Consider the following 22,340-nt stretch of genomic DNA (forward strand, 5'->3'; position numbering starts at 1 on the left):
TTTGGGATGTCGATATTTGTCAGGCTCTAGTGATGTTGCATTAATTTATTGGCATTTTAATGGAAGCATAGTTTCAACCTTGGCTTTATATTACCTAATCAGGTAAAAATTCTTATGCTGGAGATCTGAGGAAGTAGAGTGTACAGTATTTGGTGGAAAACAATGAACTTGTTACTTACTGTCTTTGAGTGTCTTTGTCTAGAAGAATCATCAAAATGAAAAAGCAGTCTGGTCTGGTATTGCAGTTGTGAGATATTGATGCGGCTCAGGCATAGTTGTCTCTAGTTCTGCCTCTGTGCTCATCTCTGGGAAAAGGACTGAAATCGATCTTTTTGCCTTCTACTTCTCAGAACATTTCTTCTGTTCTGTTCTCCAGTCTGTCTGTTCTGGCCCCAGAGCTTTGGTTTCTGGAGGAGTCTGTGCAGGGTATAATGTCACTCTGGGGTGAACTGAGGGAACCAAGCCAGGAGAGCTGCAGGAAATTTGAGGCAATTATTACAAGTGCATATTCATCTCAGAGACCAGGAAAAGCGGTCACATCTATGCAAAGCTGATGTAGCACCTTGCTGGCCTTGCACAGGCTCCCTGCTCAGGTCCTCACCTGAGTGAATCAGTCCCCAGCAGGAGAAGTTTGATATATTTTTAAAGTGTGTTAAGGGTTAATTTTTCTTTGCAAGTAGGAAGAGTTAGCCCATGCATCTGAATGCCTGTGTTACAGTGGATGACCGTAAATCTCTCTGAGCCCACACTGTCTGTCAGGGTCGATGCATGAAATGGAAAACTACATTATACATGGTAAAACCAACTGTTCTGGTGCGCTCCAGGGACATACATTCTCACTCGTCCCTTTGCAAAATATGATCCATTTCCTTCCCGTGTTTTCCTTCAGGCACAGCACCCTGTACATGACAAGGCCATGCTGTGTGGTTGGCATCTCCATTCACTCACAGTGAAGCATTCCTTGTTATTTGCAGGTGTGTCCTGTACAAGCAATTTCACCCTTTGGAGCAGGAGAGGAGGGACAAACACTGATCTCTGCTCTGTGGTGACCAGTGACAGGACCAAGAGAACAGCTGGAGCTGTGCCAGAGGAGAGTTAGGTTGAATATTAGGAAAAGCTTCTTCACCCAGAGGGTGGTGGGGCACTGAACAGGCTCCTCAAGGAAGCAGTCACAGGTCCAAGGCTGCCAGAGCTAAAGCAGTGTTTGGACAGCACTCTTCAGGCACAAGGTGGGATTTGTTTGGATTTTGGGATGTCCTCTGCAGTGCCAGGAGTTGATGATCCTTGTACGTCCCTCCAACTCAGCATATTTTGTGATTCTGTGACTGGCAGTTCTGGGTCTTTGTGATGCTTATCTGATGTGCACATGATGTGCACATGGTAGGATTCTTGAGGCTGCCCTGTGCAGGGCCGGGATTTGGATTTTCATCCTTGTGGATCCCTTCCTGCTCAGGATATTCCATAATTTTGTGAATACTTACAGTGTTGCTGTGCCTGTTCTTGTTTCTTAGTGATTCCTCACAAGATCGGGCGGATTATCGAGGGAAGCCCGGCTGACCAGTGTGGGAAGCTGAAAGTGGGTGATAGAATCTCAGCGGTAAACAGCCAGTCCATTGTGGAGCTCTCCCATGACAGCATTGTGCAACTCATCAAGGATGCAGGCAACGTGGTGACCCTCACAGTGGTGGCTGAGGAAGGTAAGGAAGGTGCCACCACACTGTCAAAGTTGGGTATTTATCACTGCTGAAGTTTGTTGGCTTAAATGGAGCATTTGAAGATGTTTGGAAATTTAGGAGAGTAAATCTTACAATATCCTGAGTTGAGCGGGACCCGTGGCGATCATCAGCTCCTGGAAGTTGAGTAAGTTGGAAGCTCATGTGTTTGCTCTGGAAGAGCTAAAGGCAGGTGGGATAGAGAGAGGAGCTGCCACAATAAGGTGCTTGTACCCAATAAGGAGCTAAAATTAGTAACAGTGCAATGAAGAGTGAGAGAAATTCTCATGTGTGAGAGACAGAAAATGCTGCTAACATAGAAACGTCCTGTCCGGACCTTGTATTCTCCAGCCAAAGAGAAATGACCCCTCAGGGGGCTGCAGCAGCCACAGGATCATGCTTAGTGAGAAAATCTCTCCCCAGCTCAGGGGCCAACCTCCTGCTGCTGCAGGTCCTACCAGAGCTCTCTTCCCAATGCTGCCAGGATGCTCTGTCCCTGCTCCAAGGCCACAGGGACTCCTGCTTTTCAAATCTCTCCATTTAAACCATGAGTTTTTGCTTTCTCCCGTGTTAAAACCTACAAATTCCCTAATGCTGCATCCCTGCAGCAGAAACACGCTGCAGTTCTGTCTGCCAAAGCTCCTCTTTGGAAAAGGGTCACATCCTACCACACAGGGAAAAAGCCTTGACAGGGTTTTCCTGCCAGTCTTGCACCTGCAAAACCTGCTGTGTCACCTGAGCAGCAAAGTGAGTCCTAGGTACTGCAAAGTCCCATCTTCGGAGACTGTGACTTAATGACAGCTCCCATGTAACACTGCATGCACTGTGATATTGTTTCTAAACAAAAATATAAATATATAAAATCCAGTAATTTGGAGAGAAAAGCTGTTTTCCTGCCCTGCATTTTTCTTGAATGCTGCTTAATTAACTCCCTATCATTATTTTGTCAGAAAGTTGGCTTTCTTCACCTTTGAAATAAGAAATAGGTAGAGCCAGGCTGTGAATAAAGCCAGCAGATGATTCTCTAATTTCACGTTCATTGCAAATATTTAACATGCCATCTCAGCCTGTAACACAGAATTTCAAAGACTTAATGTTCCTTTTTGTTAATGCTTGAAGTAGAGAGACCTCTATAAGTTGTTATTTTTCTATTAAGATTTTTATTTTTATCAAATCTGGTTCATTCCAGTTTGAAGGGACACACTTCAAAGCAGTTGCCATGGGTGATGTTTATAAAGCAACTGAAGTTTGAGTTGGTTGAATTAGATCTGTTTTCTCTGCAGCTTTTAGTCATGAAATACAGACTGATTTGGGTTGGAAGGACCTGAAAGCCCATGGGGCTGCCATGATCAGGAACACCTTCCACTTGTTTTCAGAATAAATTTTCTGAATATCATATTTCTACCCATTATTTGTGTATGACCTTGCATGGGCTTTGTGTAAAAACCTTTCCCACTGCCTCAATTACAGATTTGGAGCCAAAATACAGAGAGAAAAACACAACCTGGGGAGGCTCAACAAAGAGAGGAAAGAACCCCTCAGTAGCAGGTGGTAAAACCAGAGAAAAGATCAGTCAGAAAAAAAATCTGTGGCTCAGAGGAGCGGAAGTTGGCATGTTTGAGATGTAAAGAATTTTGTGACAGTGAAGGAGAAAGAAGCAGAACCGGTTCCACTGGAGTGGGAATATATCTCCACTTTAAAATTCCCCTCAATGTAGCTGAAGAAATAAGAGTTTAGCTCACAGTAGAGCCCTGTGTAATGGGGGAATCCAGCATGGATGTGGGCGAGTCGAGGCTTCAGACACTCAGGGACAGAGCTGAGCCTCACAAGGATGGTTCACACCCAGGAAAATCCAGGATACAGCTCCAAAAACACAAAATGCCCTTTTTGCTGGAAGCTGTTGAGCAGCGCAAGGCAGAAACCCGGATAGAGTTTGCTGTTCCCTAGCTTTGTCCTCTGAGAGTGGCAACAAAACCTCTGCCTGGTCCCCTTCCCTGCCCCTAGGCTTTAACAGGCCTGTGATCTTTGCTTTTCATGGGATTAAATGAATTCCCTTCATGCGCCAGAAGAGATTCTTTAACATTTTTCACAAAAGCAGGAGCCTGTTAGCTTTTGTCATGTATTAGTTGGGAACACACGAGACAAGGCTGCAGAGAGGGCTGCAGGATTTGTACAAACAGATGGCATTTTTCTTGCCTATGCTTCTAAATTAAAAATCTGAGGATAAACCAGGAGTAAAAGTCGACATTTTGTCTCTAGAGAAAAACCTCTTTAAGGCATGTCATGAGAACAGCATCAAGCAGATGTGTGGAGGGCTCGGGAGGTCTCACATACCTGAGAAATTCAGTGTAATATGCTTTAAATTTCTCTTCCCTTAACATTCTTGACCACTTTTTTGTATTTTAGTGGAATTTGTTTGTTCTTAATTAAGAAATGCGGTGATGTGCTGCATCTAATGAGGCTGGAACATCTCTAGTTCTGGTGCTGGGAATTATTGATTGCTTTCTAACCCTTTCAGGGAAAAGGAGTTAATAGTTTATATTTCAGCACAGAAGTCCATCTTGGGCCACTGCTTGCCATTCAGGTTCCAGCTAAGAGGCAGCTTTTTGCATAGGCTGTGGTTCTTTATTCTTAAGCGAGAGTGTCATTTTTGTATCCTGAAACACGGGGCTTTTTCCAGAAATGCACTGGATGTTTGTAAAGTGCACACTAACAGTATTTTCCCTGGAGGGAAAAATAATAGGAAGTTATTTTAAATGGTTTTATCAAAACCTTTTTTTTTTACTTAGCTTTTGGGAGAAGGCAAAACACATTAACATTCCTCTTGATTGCCTGCCAGTGAACTCCTTCTCCCAAGAGACCAGTTCCTTACCTGGAGCTGGGCAATGGAAAACTGTTGTGCCTTAAATGAGTTGGCAATTTCCCTTTATTTGATGGGGCCTTCACCTCTAAATCCCCATTTCTCCTGCAGATCTTCATTCCCTTACCTTAAAGAGGGGTATTTCTCAAATGGACATTGTTCTTCATCTCTTAAAAAATCTTATGGTAATGATTATCTGAACCAATTTCATGGATCTGATCAGCCCTGATCCCCTCTGGCATTTATCAAGTTGCAAACAGGCTAAAACCCTTCTGTTCATGTCAGGACATACAATTGTGTTGGTATTTCCAGAGGAAAAGCAGAGTAAAAGAATAAAAATAAAGACTAGAATTCCTAAGAATTAATTCCATGGAACTGATGAGCTGTACTTGTGTTCCTGGTTTGGAAAATCCTCTCTCTGTTGTGCCCACATGAGCTTGGCTCAAGGTGCTGTGGCTGCAATTCCTTGGGAGCAGTAGCTCCCAGCACTGGTGGTGACCATTGTCTGGCTGCAGATTTTTAAAGTTGTGACTGTTGATTTTGTTTGGATTCTAGAGCAACGTGGTCCTCCATCAGGAACAAACTCGGCCAGGCAGAGCCCAGCCCCACAGCACCGACCACTGGGATTGGCACCGATCAACCCTGACAGGTTGGGAAAAAGGGGCTGGGAATGGTGGGAAAAGCATGGCCAGAGGGATTAATGTGAAGGCAACATCCACGTCCTTTCACCTTTCCGTAGGGGAGCTACAGAAGGTGAAGCTGGAAAAGAAGTTTCTAGTAGTTACCGGCTGTCCTGGCCTGAGCACAAGCACATGGCACAGTTGGATGCTGCTTCAGGTGTTGGCAGCCGTCATTCCCAGGTACAAGAATCCATCTAGAGGGTGTGGAGACACGGGGAATACTCATCCATCAAGGCACTCTAGTGGCATTACCACAGAGTTCTCAAAAGCGGAATGTTAAAACATTTCCCTGTCGGATACAGGTAGAACAGTTGTATATAAAAACATACTGAAGTGTCTCACAGAATGTTTTTGCTCATGTTTCAAATGTGATTATCTCCTATGGGTAGTTGAACATTCATTATAGCTATGAAAGAAACGCAAAATGCTTGTAATGGAGTGACTATAGACCCTTTGGCAAAGTTTCCTCAAGAATTTTGTGCCTATCTCAGACTAAGAAGGAAAGATACTCTGAATGTTTGGACTTGGGTTAAAACTGAGTCACCGCCAAGTTGGGATGAATGCTGTTTAAGTGCTCAAAATATAGAAATATTGTGATATTTTTCTAGAAAAACAGAAGGTTAAATCTGCCTACAGGTCCTCATCTCTCTTTTTTTTTTTTTTTTTTTTTTCCCCCCTGTGACTTCCTGCACAGAATGCTGGCTGTTTCCCAGTGGAGTTGGAAAGGGGCCCTCGAGGGTTTGGATTCAGCCTCCGAGGAGGAAAGGAGTACAACATGGGCTTATTCATCCTCCGTCTGGCTGAGGATGGGCCGGCAGTCAAGGATGGGAGAGTCCACGTAGGTTTGGCTTCTCTAACCAATTTGTTGATGCAGTTGATACACTAATTTACCCAGAGTGGCAACAAACTTGGATTTTCACAAGCACAGGGTCCCAGAACAGCATCTTGAGCCTTTGCCCTTCTTCCATGAACAGCTCTGGCCGTCCCAAAGGAATTGTCTGCTTTGCTGGGGTTACAGTAGCATCCCTGGGTGTGAGTAGCAGGTACTCATGGGTATTTTAGGAGCCCCAACAAGAGATTGCACAGTGCACCAGAGAGCTGGGAGGAGAATCACTGTCCAAGTCAGTTAATTTTTGAGGAATGTTTGTGTGTACATTGTGCTGCGGCTGTTCTATGCCATTTCTGGAGATACAATCCTGATTTTTTTTCCCCAAATATTATGTTAATTCTCGCCTTTGTGTAAGGAATACATTCTCAAATATTGTAGTAAAAGCAAAGTACATGGATACAACAGAAGGAACAATGGTAAGCGAGACTCTGTATTTGCTGCCCAGGGCTGGATTTTCAGAGACTGGAGCATCAAGGTGAGCCAGGTGCCCATGAGATGCCATCCTTTGCAGTCCTTGTGCTTCCCTGTTGCTGGCATGTGGCTCTGCCTCTCTTTGTCCTTTATTTGCAGAATGGGGCTGGCACAGATACTTGCTGTGAGGCTTAAATGGATGTGGAATTCTTAGTATTCTTAACTTCTCCTGTTCTTCACAGTAATTGGTATTTTCCCCCATTTGCTTGAGAGGCAGCACAAGTTTAGCATTCAGTGCTAATATTTTTTCTCCTAGTCCTTCAAGTGGTGTTACATTGAGCTCCAGGGCTTTGCTTATTGGGCAAAGCAACCAAAAAAATTGTTCAGCCCAGAGAAGAAGAGCCAGAGGTCAGACCTCACTGGGGTCTGCAGCTTCCTCCTGAGGGGCAGGACCAGTGTCAGGCCCTGGGGGAGTGGCTGGAGCTGTGTCAGGGGAGGGTTATGTTAGATACTGGGAAAAGGTTCTTCCCTCTGAGAGTGGTCTGGCAGTGGAACAGGCTACCCAGGGAATGGTCACAGCCCCAAGGCTGCCAGAGTTCAAAGAGTGCTGGACAATGCTTTCAGGCACAGCATGGGATTGTCTGGGCGTCTTGTGCAGAGTCACGTCTTTGATCTTCCCATCCTTGACACTAAGCTCCTCCCAGTGCTGGCATGTGCCAAGTCACCAGCCCAGCCCAGAGCACGGATGGGCTGAGCTCGCCCAGCCTGAGGTTATTCACATTTTTAATTTCTTGTCATCTGGATGTGGTGTCTCTTTCTGGTTGTACTTCAACGGTGTGAGGAGGAACTTCTCATCCAGCTACCTGAGCTGTCCCGGTGTGTCTCAGACCCAGCCTGTCCATGAAGAGCCGGCAGTGACCTCCTTTTGCAGAGTGACTTCAAGAAAGCCCAGGAAGCCTCTTTAAGCTGCTAATGTTGCACACCAGTGACATCTGTTGGCTGCTATGTGCAGTGCTAGATAGGCTCCCGCTCCCTTTTTTTCCCCATTTCCCTTCTCAGTTTTGCCTGATAGAGAACTATTTTTGGGTATGCTATTCCAGCAGCTTCCAGCCCCTTTCCAGCAGCCAGGGAAGTTAACGCTGGCTGAAATTAACCTGCCTGGTACCTGTGAGAATTGTTTACTGGCTCTGAGACCTCACCACTGATCTGACCAACAGAAAATAACAATTCCTTTCCCTACATCAAATCCGTTTGTGTGGTGTTCAGCTTGGCAGTGGGTATAGGGAAGGTGCTGTGTCCTCCCCTGGATAAGGTGACCTCAGACGAGTGTGATGTGGTTGATCCATATGCTACCTCCACAGCATGATCCAGGATCAATGAAAATGTATTCAAGCACATCCTGTATCTGCCTCGTCACTTGTAAATAAATAGAAGATGTGGTTAAGATCTCTGAGATCTTTTCCTGAGCAGACAACCTCTGTGCACCTCTGAACCCCCAGATCCTAGGGTAACATCCTGCTTGTAATCCATGGAATGGTGCCACTAACGCCCACTGGATTTTAGCACGAGAAGGAAAACAGAAGCATCTGCCTCTGTTACTTTTTCTTTCTCAATTAAAAACCAGGTCACAGTGTCAGAGATTCCCAAAAACTAATCTGCTGCTCTTGTTTCCTCAGGTTGGTGACCAAATTGTGGAAATTAATGGAGAGCCTACCCAAGGAATCACTCACACACGAGCCATTGAGCTGATTCAGGCTGGAGGAAATAAAGTTTTGCTGCTGCTGAGACCAGGGACTGGATTGATACCAGATCACAGTATGTTGTCTTAAGGGCTTTTTGGTGTTGAGGGTGCAAGGCAGGGAAGTAAAGTGGGATAAGGAGATTCTGCTGCTTGTTCACTGCAGTAGTTGGCAGTTGCCTTTGTGACAGCTGTGCATTTATTATTGAATTAAATTCAAAATTAAAATATAAAAATTGAAAAATAAAATATCTATTTTCAAATACAAGGAATATTTGGGGTAAAATTAACACATGACGGTACGTAGGAGTATTGCACAATCTGAAATTATTCCATATTTCTAATTAGTTTCTCAGCTCGGTCCAAGCTAATCAAATTTTTCTATAAAAATATAATGATTAACCCCGATTGCCTTTTAATTTAAATGAAAATTCTCTGTGCTACAGTATTGTTAAAAGTTTGTTTCTGTACGTATTTACTTCTGGTTTTAGCCTTCTAAATTATGAAGTGCCTTGTTTTTCAAAGCCAAAACTTCAGGAAGCAGGAAAGGGACAACTTTACTCTCCAAAGGCATTCAGTTTGATTCAAGGTGATTTCTGTGTCTACAAAAGGAAACCACAGCTTTGTAGGCCAAAAAAAAAAAAACAACCCAAAAAACCTAGGAAGGACAGCAGAGCAAATGTTTGAAGGAGCCACAGAGTTCAGAACTGGTGACTTTGTGTCTGACGCAGTCCCAAGACTGCAAATCAGAGACTCGTGGCAGTGGCAGCAGCAGCATTTTAAAGCAAAGAACATATAACTTCCTTAGTCTTTGTAAACCCTGATGCTGACACCAAGGTGCTGATGGCTAACCTTCCTAAATTGTAGGGTCACTTTTTCTGATAAGGAGTTTTTCAGTCACAGTGACCAACCCCAAGCTTATCCTTTCAAAATCCCAAACACACAGTTTGAGCTACCAAATACTTTGTGTGTTCAGTCACTGGCATTACTTACTGGCCTCACTCAAAGGGCAAAATCTGCTCAGAACCGTCTCAATTGCTTTCCTCCCGAGAGCTAGAAAAGGATCCTGAGCATCACTACTGGCCCTGCCGGTCACAGAAATTCCCTGAACTTGAGGAGAAACAGAATCAGACAAAAGGGAACCTCTGGAGCATGTCCAGGCCAGCCCTCTGTCTACAGTGGGGCCTGGGATAGGTGAAGGAAATGGTGGAGTGGGGAAGGGTTTATGGCCTCTTGCCTTGCTGTTAATCCCACATTTCTGATTGAAGTCTTGCTTGCTGTACTCTGTGATTTTTTTTTTTTGGTATGTACTTCTGGGCTTTTTCTCTTCCTCCTTCAGGTTTGGCTCCTTCCAGTCTGTGTCCCTACGTGAAACCTGAGCAACATTAAGGGCTTTCAGTGCTTTTCTTGGTTTTTCCTTAAAGACTTGGTAAATCTGCATGTCTTGTTTCATCTCTTCCTATTTTTAAAGTGCAAAGCTATGAATAACCCCAACTTTTCACTGTTTCAGATTTCTTTAGGCATAGCAGTTCTAGTTTGTTAGGTTTTATTAAATAGTGTAGGTCAGGGACTTTTTAATTTGAAATTTTGCTTTGTAGGCTCTAAAATTGTTTTGATTCAAGACCGTGTCAGTCCTGCAGGGATACGGTATTCTGAGCACTAGATATTTTTATCTAAAATCACATCCTCATGGTTGTTGTAGAACAACACAATACAGAAAGCTGGCTAATAAAGCTTTAAAAGTATGCTACTCCATAATGTTTTTTGAATTGAACTCAGTAGTTTGCAAATTATTACTTTTTGTGTGTTTAACCAAATCTCTTGCCATTTGCTTCCAGGTGATTGGGATAGCTACAATCCTGCTTCATCAAATGTAATATATGAAGAACAGTCACCATTATTATCTTCATCTTCCCATTCTGCTTTCCCATCTGAAGTGTGTTATTTAGCAGTACCAGGAGAAGCTTCAACCGGAGTTCAGCTGTCTGAGGAACTGGAGCAAGCAGAGAACACTGTGCCTGACAAGATAAGCACTTTAACTGAAAACCTGTGTGAGAGGAAGCCTCAGTCTTCTCCCCAGAGAACAAAGAACAGATGGGAATGTCCCTCAAGTCCTGGGTTTGGAATCACTAAAGGTAGTTCAGAAGCAAGGACCAGAAGGGGCAGATCTGCCAGTCCAGCTGCTGAAGGATACCTCACATGGGATTCCACAGCCCCAGGAAAGGGGATCCTGAGAAAAACAATCTCTCATGTAAATCTGACAGTTCCAGGAGTGAGAGTAAAATCACAGGAAAAGGGATGAAGAATAGTGACAAAAAGGAGTCTTCCCATGGAAATCGAGGAAGGTCAGCAAGTCCCCAAAGGCATCATGGCAAGCCAGGAAGCACAGAAACAGTGGGAAGGATCCAAACATCCTGTTCTGTTGAGCAGTTAAAAGGTGGGAACGGTAAACCAGAAGTCACCAGTAAAGAAATAAAGCAGAAGACCCCAGGAAAGACAGAAGGGTGTTCTGCAGACCAACATTACCCATTGTTTAGTGGGAATAACCTTCTCTTTAGGGACTCCAGGAGAAATGCCTCTGAGGATGATTTATTAACCAAGTCCAGCTCTGGAGACACAAGTTCCAGCAGATTCAAAACCTCCAGCCTTTCCAATATCCCACTGCTTTCCATGGAGAAACAAAAGAGGGTGGAAACACAGGAAGCTCTTATGCTGAACAGACACCATGGAGAAAGACACATGGAGAGACACAATGAAACCAAAGATGGAACTTCCCAACCTGAGAAGAATTCTCCAGTACGGAAAATACTGATAACTCCTGGGCCGTGGAGGGTCCCCAGTGGCTGTAAGGGCACCCCAGCAGCAGGGGTGCCTGGAAAACGGGTGTGACAGACTGAGAGACGCTGTTTTTTTTTTTTGAGAACAAACATGTTTTGATCAATTTTCCAGTAAGGGTAATTTAAAGCATTGGTTTTTCTCACACAGTTGTCTTTTTTTTTTTTTTTCTTCTTCCTCAGAAACTGGTTGTGGGGGGGAAGTATTTGATTTGTTCTTAAATTATCTAAACTCCATGAAGGATTTTCAGATTGCTTCAGTGAAACCCTTCCTGAGCTGCTGTCCCCATGTCCCTTTGCAGGCCATGTCTGCTGCTCCCAGTGTTGCACTGCTGCAGCTTCCCCGAGTATTGTGAACTCTGAACAAAGTTATTTAATGCCTCTGTTGCCAATGTGATCCTGACTCACTTGCTGTTGTTATGCCAAGCTATCTACTGAATCCAGTCAATCTAACCCTTCCCACATGGATTCCAGTCAGAGACAAGGCAGGTTTAGGTGTTTTCTCTAGAGCAGGTTGCATGTTTACATCAGGAAACCCACGTGTTCTTGCTGGGTCAGGGAGAACACAGGCGAGTTGGTTCTGTCAGTTCCAGGACAGCAAATTAGCTGCTGATGCTGCTCAGTTCATATGTTTCCTGGAATTTTTATACCTAATACAAAACCCTGGTATATGTATTTGACACAATTTTGTAATTTTGCTTTTTCTGACACAGCAGAATCACTTTAGTTCCTTGATTCACAGGGATTTGGGTTGCAAACATCCATGAGAGGAAAGAAGATTCTGAGTTCTGTTAAATAACACAATTCCTTTGGTTTCACTTGTGGCACCATGACACCCTCAGCCTCAGTGTGGATTTCATACTGAAGTCCCATCTTTAATTATTTAATGCTAGTTAGGAATTGGGGTTTTTTTCCCCTCTGTAGAGGTAAGAACCGACCTTAGGACAGACTCAGCTACCAGAGCAGCTTTTTCAGTGAAGTTCTTGCCTGTATATTTTAGAACTCTCCCCTATTTACTATGGATGTGTGATCAAGGAGCATTGGTGACAAACAGGATACAGGAGACATCCCATCTATGGTTTGGGCTGGCAGAGATGTTTTAAAGAGGGATGTTACCACCAGAACCTACTGTCACATCAGTCCTACAATAAGTTCTACTGTAAGAACAATAGAAATGGAAGGGGTTTATTTTATTCACAGTTTTAGTGATTATTTCCTGACATCTGAGATTTTTAATGACTGGAGAAAAGTGGTGAAAGAAGGCCCTTTGCTGGAGAAAGAAGAGTAAATCACTGAGCTTTACTTACTTAAAATACAAACATAATTTGCTCTTTGCAAGTGAATATCTCATTTTGGCTTTGAAACATTAAATGTTTTTGAAGGCTAACAAAGCACAGTGAGGCAGTTCTGAGTGGAATTCTTCACGAGTACAGCTGAGTGCTCAAACAGCTTTTAAACAAAGACTTTGGGAATGCAAAAGGCTTTAAAGCAGCTCTGAACTGTGCTCACCTGCTTGACACCAGGGTTGCTATGTAGCATAACACGTACAAATACTCCCTGGGTGGAATATGACTGTGAAAATTTAATACTTTGAAGTAGCCTGTGTAGAAAATGCCCTGTGTTCTTCCCCAGAGGTTGGCTGATGTTGAGCTGTGTGCACTTGGCCTGACCACTGAGTATAGTGAAAAATCCAGTCCTTTAATTCCAGATGAATTAGCCCCACTGAAATTATTTCCCTGCCATCAACTGTATTTTTCTATATGTTCATGTCACCTGATAATGTCTTACCTGTGTGTGATTTCTCCTTCCATAGACCTTGTATCTGTACTTCCTGTATCGGACATAGCCATGTGGCCTTGGAATGCTACGCAATGTATGGATGTACTGGGTGTAAATGTTTATATATTGTACAGCACCTTTATACAGACTTCTGAGGTTCTGACTAGAGAGAGACCTGTAAATCGCTCATTATTTTTTATATAGATATTAAAAACAAATTCCAGTTCATGGCCTGTTGATTCTGCACTGTCTAAACCAGGTTCTTGCTTGGCTTTCAGGGGTGTCATGCAGGTTTTACCCACAAACATGCTACTCATCTGGAAAATGAATGCAGTTTCTCACTGGAAGTCCTTGATCCCCTGTTCAAAAAACAGGGTATCAAAACCATTAAGTCCTGTCAAAACAGTACAGTCATGAAGTACTTGTCCTGTAGGTTTATTTGTACATTTTGCTATATAAAATTGTCGTCTCCTTTTATATCTCACAACTTTTCCTTGTATAGAAAATAGCTGTAAACAATTTAGTACTAGCTGCAGCTCTTGTATGGCTTTAGTGCTTGATGTCCCGCACCAGTTCCTACTGGTTTCAGTGCTAGCTGCCAGGATTCAGCCCCATTAATCCAGTTTTTCTGTGCATGGCATGGGATGACTTGATGAGGCCAGCACATTCTGGATATTGTAGAACAATAAAGCAGAAGGAAAACTTCTGATATGTACACTGAGAATCTGTTTAAAAACTGAATGCCAGTTCCTGAATTCAGTTTGCAGGAGGCGTTTGGCGCTGCCAGGGCAACCAGAGTTTTACTTCGCTGCAGCTTTGGTCTGGGAGATTCGGAGTTGCCCCCTCCTAACCCTTACCTCCTCCCCTCAGCCCTCTTCTGTCGTGTCCCCTTCTCAGCCCCTCACCCCTACTCGAACTTCCAGCCTGCCCCTGCCCCATCCCTCTCTCTGCCCTTCACCACTCCCCAGCTCGCCCTGCCCCATCCCTCTCTCCCCCCACCGCCAGGCTTTTACTATAGTTCTAAGATCTCATTTCCTTTTAATATAATAGAGATCATAAAATAATAAATCAGCCTTCTGAAAGGTGGAGTCAAGACACTCATCTCTTCCCCGTGTCCTGGGGACCCTCGAACACCACCACAATCACCGGCTTGAGCTGGTCTGGGAAGCACCAAATAAAATAAAATACAAAGCATTAAAAAGATAAAAATAAAAACTAAAAAAAAAAGCTTAAAATTTAACAATAAATTTAATTAAAAATAAATGAAAAACAAAATAAAAACGGTAAAGTGCTGTAAAGTGCCGTAAAAGTTCCATAAAAGGTAGTGCCATAATGCAAGACCCTCAAACACCACCACAATCACCAGCTTGAGTGGGTCTGGGCAACACCAAATAAAATAAAAAGCTTTAAAAATAATAAAATTAAAAAATAAAATAAAATAAAATAAAACATTTAAAAATAGAAAAATTAAAAATAAAAATTAAAATGAAAAAATAAAAATTAAAATGAAAAATAAATAAAAGCTTTAAAAATAGAAAAATTTAAAATTAAATAAGAAATAAAATTTAAAAAATAAAATAAAAAGCTTTAAAAATAGAAAAATTTAAAATAAAAATTAAATAAAAATAAAATAAAAAAATAAAATTAAAAGCTTTAAAAATAAAACAAAAATAAAAATAAAAAATTAAATAAAAAATAAAATAAAAATCTTTAAAAATAGAAAAATTAAAAACTAAATAAAAATAAAATTAGAAAAATAAAACAAATGCTTTAACAAAAGCAATTAAAAATAAAAATTAAATAAAAAATAAAATTAAAAAAAACCCGTAAATGTTCCTTAAAAGGTAGTGCCGTAAAGCGGGACTGTCGTAAAAGGTTCGTTTTTTCGACAGTCGCGCTTTACGACACTGCCTTTTATGGAACTTTTACAGTACTTTACAGCACTTTACGGATTTTGGGTTTTATTATTTTTAATTAATTCTATTTTTTAAATTTAATTTTTATTTAATATTTTTTTAATTTTCCGATTTTTAAAGCTTTTTTTTATCTTTTTTTAGTTTTAATTTTTCTATTTTAAAGCATTTATTTTATTTTTAAATTTTCCTTTTTATTTAATTTTTGGTTTTTATTTTTTTATTTTTAAAGCATTTTTTAATGTTTTTTTAATTTAATTTTTATTTTTGATCTTTCTATTTTTAAAGCTTTTTAATTTTTTTTAAATTTTCAGTTTTAATTTTTTTTATTTTTAAACATTTATTTTATTTTTTAATTTTTTTTATTTATTTTTAGTTTTAATTTTTTATTTTTGAACTATTTTATTTTTATTTTTTTATTTCATTTTTCTTTTTTGCTTTTTCTATTTTTAAAGCATTTATTTTATTTTGTTAATTTTCTTTTTTATTTAATTTTTAGTTTTGATTTTTTTATTTTTAAAGCATTTTTTTATTATTTTTTATTTAATTTTTATTTTTGATGTTTCTATTTTTAAAGCTTTTTTTAATTTTTTATTTAATTTTTTAAAATTTTTCTATTTTTAAAGCTTTTTTTTAATTTTATTTTTTATTTCATTTTTATTTTTTGCTTTTTCTATTTTTAAAGCATTTCTTTATTTTTTTAATTTTCCTTTTTATTTAAATTTTAGTTTTGATTTTTTTATTTTTAAAACATTTTTTATTTTTTATTTAATTTTTATTTTTGATCTTTCTACTTTTAAACCTTTTTTTATTTTTTATTTAATTTTTAGTTTTAATTTTTTTATTTTTAAACATTTATTTTATTTAATTTTATTTTTTAATTTTCTTTATTTATTTTTAGTTTTGATTTATTTTTAAAGCATTTATTTTTTTAATTTCATTTTTATTTAATTTTTTAGTTTTGATTTTTTTATTTTTAAAGCATTTATTTTATTTTTTTAATTTCATTTTTATTTCATTTTTAGTTTTAATTTTTCTATTTTTAAAGCATTTCTTTTATTTTTTAATTTTTTTTTTAATTTTTAGTTTTAATTTTTCTGTTTTTAAAGCTTTTTATTTTTTTAATTTTCTTTTTTTTATTTTCCCATTTTTAAAGCATTTATTTTATTTATTTTATTTTATTTTATTTTATTTTTATTTTTTATTTTTCTATTTTTAAAGCTTTTTATTTTATTTTATTTGGTGCTGCCCAGACCAACTCAAGCTGGTGATTGTGGTGGTGTTTGAGGGTCTTGCAGTTACCCCGATTAATAGGTAAAGATGATGTTTGGAGGCCACAGTGTTACAGGTAGGGGTTAAACAGTTTTTTAGGGTCATTCAGGTGATTTTTCAGGGATTTTTAGGGATATTTTAGGGTTTTTTTTACAGGAGATTTTTAGGAATTCTCTGGAAATGTTTAGGATAGGTTTAGGGCTTTTTCAGGGCTTTTAAAATAATTTTTAGGGTGTTTTAATGACTGTCTTACCGGGGCGCCCCAGCCACCCAAGGCACCCCGTGCCGGCGCTGCGGCGCTCCAGCCCAGCCTCCGTCAGCGCCGCCCGTGGTCGCTTCCCCTCTCCTGCCGCCCCCGCTGCATGGCGGGCCGAGCCGCGCCTTCCCCACCGCACCCTCCCGCTTCAGAGCTGCTGGATGGCGTGGCTCCGCCGCCTCCTGCAACCACGGGCGTCCCGGCGTTCCCTTCCACGGCCGCAGCCGCGGCCCCGTTCCCGTTCCTGCAGCTCCGCCGCCTCCCGCACGCCCCGTCCTGCCCGCCGCCATGATGACTGCCCGCGCCGCCCTAGTGACGGAACCCACGCATGCGCAGTTGCTACAACCCCCGCACCAGCGATATCACTCCGCGCCGACTCATCGAACCACAGCGCTGCTTCCGGGATCAGCCGCACACATGCGCAGTTCTATCTCCACGGCCCCGCCGCCACCCCCCACTGCGTTTGCCGCAGCTTTGGTACAGTCCGGTCCCGGTTCCGAGCCGCTGCGTGCCGCTGTCCAGCCACAGCCGGCATCCCTGTGCCCTGTCACGCCACTTCTGCCGCCACTGCGTCTATACACGGCACCACAGCAAGCGAAAACTGCAGCGCCTTGCGTGTATCCTTCCGCGTCTCTCCCTCTGCCGGGCACCGAGAGATCCCTCCACAGCGCAGCGCGTAACCGTGCACAACCGATACCTGGTGTGCCTCCGCGTTTTCGCCTTCCACACTCCTAGCACCCAGTGGGACTACTTTGTGTCACGATTCGTCTGCACAGCCACATCCATGCACACAAACCGTGCGACGAGGAGGAGGAGGAGGTTGGAATATGACAGCTGCTTTAATAAATACAGGACAGACAGAGAATTATTTTGCCCCTGCAAATACCAGCTCTTTGATCCCAACACAAAAGAATTTTGAAAAAGAACTGTTCCCAAATAGCTCCAGAGTCCCCTCAGTGTTTGGGACAGATTTCTCGACCCACAAATAGACAGTAAACCCTGAAAATTTGCCAGCATTAATGCCAAAATTAGAAAACTCACAAAAGTCTTTTGATAATTTTCACCTAACAGACTGGTGTGAAAAACGCCAATCAGTTGCTTTTCAAATTTTTGAAAGTTTAATAGTAATAAAATGGTTATAAAAATAGTCATACAATTAGAGTAATAATAATTTGGACAATTTGAATTAGGACAATATGAGACAACAAAAACAAAGAGTTACGGACGTCCGGGTACCTTTTTCTGGGCAGCACGAGCCCGAAAAAGGACCCCCGTTAACAAAGGATTAACCCTTAAAAGCAATAGCCTGTTGCATAGTCATACACTTCATACATGGTGCATAAATTCCATTCAAACACAGGATTCTGTCTGCTCATCATCCACTTCTTCCTTCTAATCCTAACAGCGCCTTGGAGGCAGGAAGAAGTTTGTTTCTTCTGATAAGAGGGCAATATATATAAATTCTTTTTCTCTGAAAGATCCAGGTGTCCTGTGGCCGCTATCTTGCTGCAAGTCCTTTCTTTAAAAAAAGTATCTTACATAGCATCGTTTCTATTTTAACAGTTTTTATAACCTAAAACTGTATTTAACACACTACTTAAGAGAATTAATTCCTTTCTAACACAACACATATAATATTCATTTTAATATTTCAAAAAAGCCAATCATAAAATACCTGCATTTGCCACAATCCCCACTCTTATTCTTTGTAAATCCTTTGGCTTGAGCAATATTTCTTATCTACTTGCATCTTCTGGACTATGCGGGCAAAATAAAACAGGGGATTACACAAGGAAGAAATATAAAAATAGTTGCAACACATAAAATGAAAGATCTTAATTTCTTCTAATACATTACCCTACCAGCTAGGTTTTAACATTATTTTCTAATTTTTGGACTGGTACCTCGGTTATTATATGCATATATATTTTTTTCTTCTTTGATTTCTTTTGCTTTTTCTAGAATGACTTTTCTGTGGTCATCAATTTTCAACAATTTGATATATTAAACTTTCCACAAACACCCCCTTCTTTGGCCAATAAATAGTGTAAAGCCAACCTATTCTGATACCCGACAGTTTTTGTTTGGCTTAGCTGACTTTATATTAACTCCAATGCCTGGGCAGCTCCATTTGCTATCATTTCTATAACTGCTTGGAGTCTTGTAATACGACTCAATAGATAATTTGGGGTCAATACAGAGTTAAGTTGCTGTGCTGGTTTTACCTTTTCCTTTATTATTTGTTTTTTTTACCAAATCTCGAACCGTCAAGATTAAACGTAAAACAAATCCCTCTCTCTCCTTTTGGACATTCAATTCCAAATCTATTACCACTTTTTCCTAAGTTTCTTGTAATCCAATAATTTACTCCATTTTGCCTACAGGTTCTTAATTTGGATGGGTTATAACAGTGGCTGTTGACATAGGTGTGTGTAATTAAAGAGGAACTTTGGTTTCTTTCCACGCGATGCTTTCTGCAGCATTTGTGACACAATCTTGCTGGTATCCCGAAAGGGAAAAGAGAACAAATGAGTGCCAGAAACAGGAATAACAGAGGTCCAGTATGCCTTATACTCCCACCTCCCAGGCCTGTGAGGTTGCAACCCACAGCAGGTGTATTTGATCTTCTCGGTGGCAAAAAACAGAGGCCAATCTGGTCGTGCCCTCTATTTCCTTGTCACTTTCTCTTAAATAATGTCCAGGCAAATTGGTTTGGACACCCTTTAACTGTGGACTCTTACCGTTCTTCAGGTATCTCTCATTCACCAGGCACTAGTAATTCCCATCCACAAAACTAAGTTATTACTTTAACACTTTTTGCAATAAGAGCATAAATGTTGTGAACTACAATACTAATTATTCTCACAATTCAAGCATTTACTTATAACCCAGCTAGCATGTCCAGTCTTGGAATGAATCAAATAAAGTTTACTGATGGAAATGGTAATTCCCCTTCTCCCCTGTACAATTCTCAGGCTAAGGTCAGAACACAAACACAGTCTTGATCCTTCTATCTGGAGTATTCCTCCCCTAAGGAGATGTTTTATTCAGGCAAGACCAGAATAAAACCAGGCAGTGTTTGAAATCAGTGGTACAAGCGTTGTCTTAATTCTTAATTCTGTGTTGTTCTTTGTACATTTCTTGGATCATTTGCCTTTTTTGAAACTATTACCACTCAGTCCCCTTTGAGAAAACGCCAAGGGAAGAGCCCTTTTGCCAAGGGGCAGCATCTGAGCAGGCCAGGCAGCATGTGGGGTTCCAGGAGAGGGCTTTCAACTTTCCCCTTTTACTGTGCCAGTCCCTCCCCAGAGCCCCCAGACCCTCCACAGCACTCCCAGAAAGGAGAGGGGTTATTAGGAGAAAAAGGGTTTAGAAAAAAGGGAAAAAGCTTCCTTTTCCTTTATTTTTTGTGTTCAAACTGGGAGGGACTCTGCTTCCCCTGCAATTTTAGTGGTCTCAGTTGAAAGAATCCCTGCCTTTTCTATGCTGTTAGGGGTGTTAATTGACAGGAAGTCCTCATTTTCTATTATTTACCAGTTTAAGTAGAAGGGGAAAACCTTGACAATGTTTCTTATGGGTTTGAATTAAGGGTAGCCGCCCCCTTTTTGTTGTCCTGAGGCCTAAATTGAGGGAGAAGCCCAGCTATCCCTCCATAAGAATTTGAACTGAGGGAAAAATCCCTCTTTTTTCATCCCTGGAGAGATTTAAAGAGAGAAGAAAACCCTTCTTTTCCCAATAATTAAGGAGAGTAAATTAAAGGGCAGAAGCTATTTATTTGCTATTGTATTAGTTTCAGTAGAGGTAACTGCCCCATTTCCTCTTTTTAAGGGGTTCACTGGAAGGAAGCTCTGCTTTTTTCAGCATTTTAAGGGTTTAAAAATACATTTCAGGGCCCTTCTTTCTGTGCCATAGGACCAAGTATCTCAGAGCAGGGTGAGCCTGGCATGCACTTAACCCTTACACTGCCTGGGAAGCTTTTATTTTTCTTATTTTTACTTATAATGTAGATAGGCCTAATTAGAGGTCCCATGGAGACTTAGATGATTCACATCAGAAGCATTCTTTTCCACCCAGCTTAGTCACACATGAAGTACTACTTAATAGCCACTAAGGAATAATTATGTAAGTTCACAGCAAATTAGCCAATTTATCTAGTTATGCTGCCTAAACAGAAAGTTTTATTCCTTACCAGTTTCCTGCCCATTTACTCCAAGTTGTTGCTGCAAAAAAGAAAGTGCTGTTATTTTTCAGAAGAGTTTTCTTCTATAACAAGCCCTTTGCTCCCCTTGAACTTGAGTCAGAGGAGCCAAACAGCTGCAACTGCTCTGAGGGCTTTCATACCAGGTGGGATTCGCTCCCTCCCTTTTCCTGGGTGCCATGGGAACGAGAGGCGGGCACCATCAGGGGTATATTAACCCCAGCCTTTGCTCAGGGCCTTCATTCCCCCTCTGGGATGTGCTGGGATCAGAGCTCTCCTCTCATTTCACTCTCATTTCAGGTAAGAGGCTCTTTCAGCTTATCTCAGCTTGTTTTCAGCAGGTGTTTCTGGGCATCTAAAGCAACAGAGGCTTTGAAGATACTGTGAAGAAAACAGCATAGAATACAGGGAGTATTTAAGTTCACAATTTTGGGTTTTGTGTTTAGGGGTGGTAAAGTGCATTTGTAATTTCCTGTTTTGTTCTTATTTTGTTTTGTATTTTTTTTAGGAGGAGCGTAGCTTCCAGAGGCTCCAGGTTGTGTCAGCTACAATGCTTTTTTCAGCAGATTGATCATGTCACAAGAGGAATCTGGGAATCTGCCCAGTGTCCAAGATGATGTTTCAGATTAAGGCTTCAGGTGAGTTGAGGATTGTGACTAGGAGAGGGAGGGTGAGCGGGTATCCGGTTAGGAGTTACTGTTGGGGGGGTGGTTTTGAAGGCAGCAGGGTGAGAAAGGGTGTTTATTTGAGCCCCCCACCCAAGGCCTTTTAGAAGCCGATCAGAGGCATTCACACGTCTTACAGCACACAAGGTCATCCACTGCACTCACAGGAATGCCATTTAACTTTGCCTTTCTCTTACCCAGGTGCCGCTCATAATAACGGCCACAGCCTTGGAATCAGGATGAAGCTGGAGCCTGAAGGAGCCAGGCACACTCAGGAGAGGGCAAGTAGCTGACTCGCTGGGATTTGGCCCACATAACTCTGTACTCATACATTGGTTTTGGTTTTTCTTTATTGTAGCTGACCGCGAGGCTAACAGGCAATCACGGGGCCCTCTGAGGCAGACTCATTTCAGGTGCAACGTGGATCCTCATCACCGATGATCCAAAAGATAAGTCAGGGCCACGTCCTGGAGATGGGATGATGGGAGAGTAGTGGGTTGGGAGTTCCTGGGACAGATTTAAAAATTAGCAGTGGGAAAAGCAATCTCCTCCAAGGGGCCTCTTAGGACAGCTAAAGGGAGAGGCTCTACTTTTGATGGCAGCTTTCAGGCGGGCAGCGCAGAACAGTTCCGGTCCACGTCGTGTTGTCCGGTGTACCGTGTTACCTAGTGTGTCTTTGGGGTCCCTTTTGCCTTTTCCCCTCAAGACCCTCACCACAAGCATAATGTGTTGTGTTTGTTGTCCCCCTGTTTGTCACGTTCCGTGTCACGGGTGTCCGCACATATTTGTGCCGGAGCCGCTCTGCCCTGCCCTGCCGCATAGCCTGCTGCAACAGGACAAGTCCCAGGGACTTGCAGTTTGTGGGGTGCTGCCAGACTCTAGATGATATTCCTAAAAAGACAGAAGATGTTTGGAGCTGTGAAGTTATCCCGCTGCCCTTTGACTTTTGTCCTCACTTTCTTTCAGATGCAGAAGGATAAAATCCAGGGCAAAATCCATCCACCCATCCTGAGTGAGGAGGTTCCCCTGAGCAGGTCAGTCACCATTTGTCTCTGCAGGGGGAGTGTAAAGTATGACTCTGTTACAGCACTGTTCTTTTTCTTTTTAGGAAGTAAAGCTGGATATCAGCAGTC

The 22,340-nt window shown here is 41.5% G+C and overlaps 1 protein-coding gene across 1 annotated transcript in view; it reads left to right on the plus strand.

Moving 5' to 3' along the window:
* MAGI3 (membrane associated guanylate kinase, WW and PDZ domain containing 3) overlaps positions 1-13,131 on the plus strand; it is a 57,496-nt gene extending 44,365 nt beyond the window's left edge. Inside the window, 7 exon segments of the mRNA XM_054517281.1 lie at positions 1,512-1,697; positions 5,128-5,221; positions 5,312-5,432; positions 5,947-6,090; positions 8,229-8,367; positions 10,129-10,482; positions 10,485-13,131. Of these exon segments, the coding sequence (XP_054373256.1) occupies positions 1,512-1,697; positions 5,128-5,221; positions 5,312-5,432; positions 5,947-6,090; positions 8,229-8,367; positions 10,129-10,482; positions 10,485-11,179 (1,733 nt within the window). The 3' untranslated portion in view covers positions 11,180-13,131.
* Positions 13,132-22,340: the final 9,209 nt, after the last annotated feature.

The sequence above is a fragment of the Molothrus ater genome, chromosome 25, assembly GCF_012460135.2.
Source record: "Molothrus ater isolate BHLD 08-10-18 breed brown headed cowbird chromosome 25, BPBGC_Mater_1.1, whole genome shotgun sequence".
In the NCBI taxonomy this organism is placed as follows: Eukaryota; Metazoa; Chordata; class Aves; order Passeriformes; family Icteridae; genus Molothrus; species Molothrus ater.